The sequence below is a fragment of the Cucurbita pepo genome, chromosome LG08 (assembly GCF_002806865.2).
Source record: "Cucurbita pepo subsp. pepo cultivar mu-cu-16 chromosome LG08, ASM280686v2, whole genome shotgun sequence".
Lineage (NCBI taxonomy): Eukaryota > Viridiplantae > Streptophyta > Magnoliopsida > Cucurbitales > Cucurbitaceae > Cucurbita > Cucurbita pepo.
The window spans coordinates 7,935,336-7,943,357 of record NC_036645.1 but is presented as its reverse complement, the minus strand read 5'-3'; the positions used below and the strand labels follow the sequence as shown (position 1 = coordinate 7,943,357).

The following is an 8,022-nucleotide window of genomic DNA, read 5'->3' as shown; positions in this document are numbered from 1 at the left end:
TAGTACCATAAATTTAACTGAGTTCATTAAATGCGAAGTGCATTTAATGCATTTTTTCTTGAAGCTCAACTTTGCACAACATATAAGGGAGGTCTCCAGCGTCTTCTATAATTTCCTTTGATGAGCTCATCATAGCTTGAATATAAGTGTACAAAGATTGTTGTAGCTTCTTGACTCTCGTCCTTGTAATTGGACCTTGAGGTATGAAAATTCTTTGGTCGTGGTTCATGTCAACACCGCCCGATGGCTGGCCTTGACACCATGTGTAATGGCCCAACCCAATCGCTAGCAGATATTGTTCTCTTCTATGCTTTCACTTTTGAGTTTCTCCTCAAGGTCTTAAAATGTGTCTATTAAAGAGAGGTTTCCATAGGCCAAACATCCTCATTATCACACTGCTTAGTGCTCGACTCTGATATCATTTGTAACAGCGCAAGCCCATTGGTAGTAATATCACCTCATGTCTAGGAATCATATCATAATTCAAAATTTAGATTCGACACCTAATGGTCACAACATTTTACGTACATCTCTTGTAACACAACTATGTTATTCACTTACCTTAAATTGTTTCAAAGAACGAATATTATTTCTACAAGCAACATCAATTGTTTTAATTAAATAAATGGTAGTACAAAACATTTACGCTACTATATTAGCTCAGAGATTTTCCCATATCATGTCATATAATTTGGCATTTGTTTTTTTGTGTAATTATTTGAATAATTATTTATAGCAAAAAAATATTTGATTGACATAAAAAAAATCTTTTGTTTTTATTGATGACGTGTCCCAAGTAACTAATAAATAAATATTTTTTTAAGGGTTATGAATGTCATAAATAATTGTTTTGGTGCACTTATTATTAATAAATTGACATGTAAATAATTTAGCATCATATCTACTTTTTTNAAAAAAAAAAAAAAAAAAAAAAAAAAAAAAAAAAGAAGAAGCGAGCCAATAAAATTGAGAAAAAGGCCTATGAAGATGGACTGGGCCGTGGTGCACTAAATTTGGCCCATGAAGACTGGACTAGGCCTTGGTTGACTAAAAAGGCCTACGAAGACTGGACTGGGCCTTGGTAGACTAAAAAAGGCCTATGAAGACTGCACTGGGCCTTGGTCGACTGGAAATGCCGATGAAGACTGGACTGGGCCTTGGTTGACTATAAAGGCCTATGATAACTGAACTGGGCCGTCGTGCACTAAAGTTGGCCCATGAAGACTGGACTGGGCCTTGGTCGACAAAAAAGGCCTATGAAGACTGAACTGGGCCTTGGTTGACTATAAAAGCCTATGAAGACTGGACTGTGCCGTGGTGTACTAAAATTGGCCCATGAATTCTGGACTGGGCCTTGGTTTACTAAAAAGTCCTACGAAGACTGAACTGGGCCTTGGTCGACTAAAAAAGGCCTATGAAGACTGCACTGGGCCTTGGTTGACTATAAAGGCCTATGAAGACTGGACTGGGCCGTGGTGTACTAAAATTGGCCCATGAATACTGGACTGGGCCTTGGTTTACTAAAAAGTCCTACGAAGACTGGACTGGGCCTTGGTCGACTAAAAAAGGCCTATGAAGACTGCACTGGGCCTTGGGTGACTATAAAGGCCTATGAAGACTGGACTGGGCCTTGGTTGACTAAATAGGCCTATGATGACTGGACTGGGCCTTGGTTGACTAAAATGGCCAATGAAGACTGGACTGGGCCTTGGTCGACCAAAAAAGCCGATCAAGACATGACTGGGCCTTTGTCGACGAACAGGCCTATCTAGAATGAACTGGGCCTTGGTCTACTAAAATGGCCGATCCAGACTGTTCTGGGCCTTGTTCGCCTTAAATGGCCGATCAAGTCTAATGGGCCTTAGGATTTTAATGTTGGGCCTTGGTCGACTAAAAATGCAGACCAAGACGAACGGGTTCTGGGTTTTTATTTGGGCCTTGGTCGACTAAGAATGGTCGATCAAGACTAATGGGCTATTCTTTAGTATTGGGCCTTGGCCCACTTAAAAGGTGGATCAATTATAATGGGCTATTAAACTCACGCAACAAAATAGTAATCTTTACGGAAATTAAAAAACAGTTCCAATAATTCCTAAATTCAATTTAATAATTACGGAATATTATTGAATAAAGCAAAATTAATATTAAAAAATTTCATAGCTTTCATAATAGTCCTAAGGTAAATTCAAATAAGGTAAATTGAAATGGTTAAGAAGATACATTAAAGATGTAAAAATAGCTTAATTAATAAATAAACTTTATGGGTTTAGTAACATTTTCAAAATTAAATGTAATTAAACTTCAACTAATTCTAGAGAGAGAGAGAGAGAGAGAGAGAGAGAGAGAGAGAGAGAGAGAGAGAGAGAGAGAGAGATGAGATGAGTTACAAAGCTGTTTATAAGGCATTTCCCTTCCTAAAATCAGTTGTTTTTTTAGTAACTTCTCTAGAAGAAGAAAGCTAAACAAACAAAGACAAATTATAAAACAAAACACCCAAACACAGACAACACCCAAATTTCAATAAATACACAAACAAGTTCTTCTTCTTCTTTATACTAAATACATCACACACCAAAGCCTAATAAACAGGGGTTATCGCTTTGTCATCCATCCTCGCTTCAATCAATCAATCAATCAATCAATTCATTTACCGAATCGTATCTATGTTCTTACTCAGCTCCTCCAGCTTCTTCAGCCTCAACCGCTCGCTTTCACTCACCAGCTGCGCACCCAACAAACACAAATCAATCCAACACGAATAACGCCACACTAAGAGAAACAGTTTTTTTAGCTAACTAGCTCATTCAAGTAATCTCCAACAGTCGATATGGTTCGAAATTAATTGAATGGCCCCCCCAACGTGCAAAACTAGGTCCCCGTTGTCCTACCTCTCGGTGATTTATGATGTGAAGAAGATCGAAAATGAAAGGGATTCATGGGGAACTTACCTCCATTAATTTGGTGATGAGCTGAACTTTTTCCTTGTTCTTGTCGTTGAAGGCATCGAGGGCTTCCTTGTACTCTTTTTCCTATGACAGACAATACAAAAACCAGCTCAGTGGTCCTATTTTATATGGTAAGCTACAATAATTGACATTCACAGAACGCAACATCATCTTCTTATATTGTATGCTTGTCCACACACCTATTCCTTCCCCCAAATCTTACCTTCTTTTGACAGGTATGTCCCAGAGGCTTTAATTCCTTGTTCACCGCGTCGATCCTTTTACGAACCTGTGCCACTTCCTTCCTCATCGGATCGGCAAGCGCCTCGAGTTCCTGGCGTTCACGAAAATTTCGTTTCATGAACCAAAACAAACAACAAAACCCAATCCAATACCAACACATTATCATATCATCTTCTACTACATGTTCATCCACTTAAGCTAATGACTCTTTCAACCAAACATCGTTGATTTTGTAGTGAACAGCATAATCTTCTCCTTGAATGTGTAAATGAGAATCTCTAAGTTCTATGGACCTTCCCAGAAAAGGGTTTGAAGAAAATCCCCAAAAGGAAAGGCTAAAATTCAGATCAGAGCCTCAAATTTGTTCTAACGCTTTCAGATGACTAAAAGTATGGGAAAGAAATGAAAAATTAGAACATTATCTTGATAAAGTGTGTAGGTTAAGAATGCAAGTGAAAAGAATTCAAAGAAACTTACAAATCTGACATAAAGCTGCTTCTAATCCCTAACAAAACATTAATTTAATCCAAAACTCCATAGAAAACAGAACTAAATCATGCAAAAGGGGGGTTAAAAACCCCTGTTCTCAGAGCTTTTAAGTGGAGATTAGCCCTAAAATTAGTCAGTTTCAAGAGATCTTCAGCAATTTTATCCCCAACTTTTTCCCCAAACCCACAAAATCCATATAAAACAGAGCAGAAACCAAAATCTAAGCAAAACCCTAAAATCTTGAGAAGATTTTCGGAAGTTTATGGCGTTACCTCACGAATGCAAGCGAGGCGTTTGGTTTCTTCTTCGACGCGGCCTAACTGAACTTGAACCTTCTCTCTAACCTCCATCTTCTTCCGCTCGATCTCCTCTTCTTTAGCTCTGAAAGTGGACAGAGCCGACCTCGAAATCTCTTCATCTTCCTTCGACAAATGGCTGCTGAAGCTTAAGCTTCCTGGGTTGTTCTGCACCACTAATTGCTGCTGCTGTTGAGCTTGTTCTGGCTGCATCTTTTCAACCACAAAACCCTTCCTCCTCTTCTTCTTCCTCTTCCTCAATGAATTTCCTTAAATTCCTCTGTTCTTCCTCCTCCTTTCTTTCTGGGTTTGTTGCCTTTTCTCTCTCTTCTTTCGCTTTTGCTTTTGAAATGATGGGGTTTGTGCTGTATTTCTATTCTTTTTTCTCCTCTGGGTATTTCAAGCGCTTATAAAACTACAATGCCTTTTGAAAGTGCCAACCCAGCTTGCCTTGCCCTCTCCCCCCCCTCACCTTTATCAACCAGCACTATATTTTCAATCAATTAATAATAATAATAATAAATCCTATTTTTGTATTTTCTTTTTTCAATTTTTATTTTTTTTATTTATGCGTCACCCGATATAATCTTAGTACTCTCTACCCAATATCATATTAGTATAATATTTTAAATACCAATATAAACATAGCTCAACTAAATTTATGGTCTGTTATATAAATATAAATAATTATAAAACTAACCAAAGGTGTTAGCTGAAAAGACCCCAACTGCCAACCACTGCCACTGATGTAGATGTGGAGCTACCCAACTTTATTCACAATTGTTCTTAAAAATTCCAAATGCACTTGATTGCTTAGGGGTTTTTATTTTTTATGCTGAAAATTATAACCTCTAATTCCTAGATAAAATTTTTGATCGTTGGCGTTGATTAATGTGAGAGCCCACGTCGATTGAGAAGTATAACGAAACATTCTTTAAAGGATGTAAAAATTTCTCCCTAATACACGCGTTTTAAAAACATTGAAGAAAGCCCGCATGGTAAAGCCCAAAGTGGACAATATCTGATAGTGATGGGCTTAAACCATTACAATTGGTTGATGTGCCAGCGAGGAGACTTAACCCAAAAGGAAGTAGATATGAGGCGGTGTGCCAGCAAGGACACTAGGTCTTGAAGGGAGGTGGATTGGGGAGGTCGACATCAATTGGAGAAGGGAACGAGTGCAAGTGAGGACGCTAGGTCTCGAAGAGGGTGGATTGTGAGATCCCACATCGATTAGGGAGTAGAACGAAACATTTTCTATAAGAGTGTGAAAACCTTTTCCAGACAGATTAATTTCAAAAACATCGAGGAAAATTACATTAATATTATAAAAAATTATATATTTTTTTTTAATGAAATTAGTGAGTGATTTAAAATGGTATAAATAATGGTATGGGGTTGGTTACTTTACAAGTTGGTAAAGGGGAAAACTTCAACTAACTCTGCTCTCCAACGCCCTGCGCATGTGCCTACCCATGTCTCTTTATAGATAAATATTCTTCCAATTTTATATTTTCCTAATATTTAATTTATTAATTAAGTAAAATAATTCCCATATAATAAGAAATTAAATTATGGACATTTTTTTTTAGTGGATCTATAAATCTGTTCCTGTCGTTTGACAATGATTGGGAATTTGGATGTCACATAATGTCATCTTATTTTCTCTTTTATGAACATTTTTTAAGAAATCATACTACATTTCATACCGTTTTTTTGTTTTTTTCTTTTTAAATTTTTAGCCGTTTTATAAAAAAATCTCGACCCACTTAATTTAACCTGTATGATTTGGATTGGGTTTAAATAAATAACAAATTCGGGTCGAATCGAACCAGTTAATTTTCTTATGAAAATTGAATAAATAAATGTTCGACCAACTAATATTTTATTTTATTAAAAACAAAAATTTAAATAAATGATCCTAACAACTCAAACAAACTCAATCAGTTCATTATTTAATAAGAGTTATTTGGATTAAAAAAATTTACAACTGAATAATTGGGCTGTCAACCCAATTAGAACCTCTTTGAAATCTTAATCAAATAAAATTTAAAAATATATCATAAATGAAGAAATGAGAGTCAAATGAGAAAAAAAAACGCTTTTCAAAAGCATATTGAGAAATGAAATCTACTTTGAGTGTTTACGAAGGGTGCATTTATCCTTTCGAACAAAAGAATTGTACGAAATTGATTTGTATTCAAATAATTCCATAATTCATATTGAATTTTGTAGAATCATTAGAGACGTAACATAATTTAAATTGAAATATTTTTATTTGTTGGTTAATATTTTTTTCGTTCATCATTCAAGTATGATCCGTGTTAGGTGACAAATAACCTAACACATATTATATATATATATACTCAGAGTTTTAAAAATGTACCTGCTGTATTATCTGTATTATCTGTATTCTCTATTACTATATATACTTGGAGTCATCAATACAAATCCTTTAGCTGATATTCTCTTTCCATTTTTTCTCTCTCCTGTTCTTTGAGTTCATCTCGAGAGTGTGTGCATTGTTGTGCGATCGTAACAATTGGGTATTCTTTTCTTTTCGAGAACTTATACAAACGGAATAAAAAAATAAAAAAAAATAACAAAAATGTAGCTATCAACTTAGAACATAAAGTAATTACATTAAAATTTAAAAGAAAAAAGAAAAAGTGAAGGCATCTGAATGGACAGCCAAAACTAATAACACAAAGGAAGAAAGAAATCCAAGTTATTTATTTAGTTGCCTTTATATAATTGGCTTTTTATGGAATCTTAACACCCAAGTTATGTCTTTTATTGTGTTTAATTCCCATAATTAAGTCAAAAAGTGTGTTTACAAGTTTTCTCTTTTTTTTTTCTTTTTTTCATTCACAATATTTATTTTATTAATTAATTTTTATATTAATGTTTAATTTGTATTCTCTTTTAATTTTTCATGGTTTATAAAATTACTAAAATACCCTCGACCATTGCAGCCACTTAGCTACTCCAACGAGACCTTTGTCGACAACTCTGATTATCACCTCCGACTACCACTCTAGCATTAGTCGGTGTTAATTAGTCGATCATAGTGATAGTAGCCCTTTACAATAATTTGACATTAATACAATTATTTCATATATATATAAATATAGAAACGCTCAAAACGTAACAAAATATTAAAGTCAATGTTTTAATCCAAACCGCCCTAAATCTAGGATGTTGAAAAAAAAAACCTTTAAATACACCTCTTTGAATGAAGCACGTTTTCATTAGAATAAAACCATTGGACTTGTGTGCATTTTAAAACTAAATATAAGTACACAACGTTATGATTAAACAATTTAAGAGATGGAGACAGAATCTATGTTATAAGCTTTAATTTGATTATTCTTTTTACTATAAGGTTTACTTTATTCAATTTATTTCTCCAAAAATATTATGTATATTTATTTATTTATTTATTGGTGATGAATGTAATAGTTTAGACTGTTTATCTCTCCTATTAAATTCAAACACCATTTTATATTATCCTTATAAGATAACGTAATAAATTAAAATTTATATTTCTAGTTAATATTATTAATAAAAACCTAAAATCAACGCCAAAAAATATTTATATTTATAACGGTCAATAAATTGGTAACAATTTAATTCAAATAATTCTAAATATTTGTAACCTAAAATGATTAAAAGTGTAACATTTTTAAAGTTTAGATTATAATTAATTTGACAAGTTTTAGGCGAAAATTATTATTTATTATTATTTTTAAGTAATTATGATACAAAATTTGACCAATTTAAAGTGGAAAAGAGAAGAAAAAGAATGTGATAAAAATGAACGGCCAGGATCAAATCATGAAATTCAAAGCTGACCCCAGGAATCTCCTGGTGGGGCCCAGAAACGGTTGCTGATTCTCAACTTTAACGGCATGCGATTTGGAATTATGATTTAATTATATCCATTTTTGGAAATTAATATTTTTGCTTCTCATTTAATTTTCCTTTCTATTTTCTTCAAATAATTTGGTTAGGTATACCTTAAAAATATTGTAAGTAAATAAAAAAAA

General features: G+C 33.9%; 1 protein-coding gene across 1 annotated transcript; it reads right to left on the bottom strand.

Annotated features, from left to right (window-relative positions):
* Positions 1 to 2,379: 2,379 nt before the first annotated feature.
* On the bottom strand, positions 2,380 to 4,441 carry LOC111800435. Its single transcript, XM_023684123.1, has 4 exons — positions 3,950 to 4,441; positions 3,169 to 3,279; positions 2,949 to 3,029; positions 2,380 to 2,722 (listed from the first exon to the last, which is right to left on the bottom strand). Exons 1-4 carry the CDS (start codon positions 4,184 to 4,186, stop codon positions 2,648 to 2,650), a joined length of 504 nt encoding a protein of 167 aa, XP_023539891.1. The 5' UTR covers positions 4,187 to 4,441; the 3' UTR covers positions 2,380 to 2,647.
* Between the last annotated feature and the right edge of the window lie 3,581 nt (positions 4,442 to 8,022).

Bases quoted from the DNA above. Each gene is read 5' to 3' on its own strand.
- LOC111800435 (XM_023684123.1), bottom strand. From the start codon at position 4,186: ATGCAGCCAGAACAAGCTCAACAGCAGCAGCAATTAGTGGTGCAGAAC. The intron at 3,280-3,949 runs GTAACGCCATAA...CGTGAACGCCAG, and splicing joins GCCTCGCTTGCATTCGTGAG to GAACTCGAGGCGCTTGCCGA. The intron at 2,723-2,948 runs GTAAGTTCCCCA...TTGGGTGCGCAG, and splicing joins TCATCACCAAATTAATGGAG to CTGGTGAGTGAAAGCGAGCG.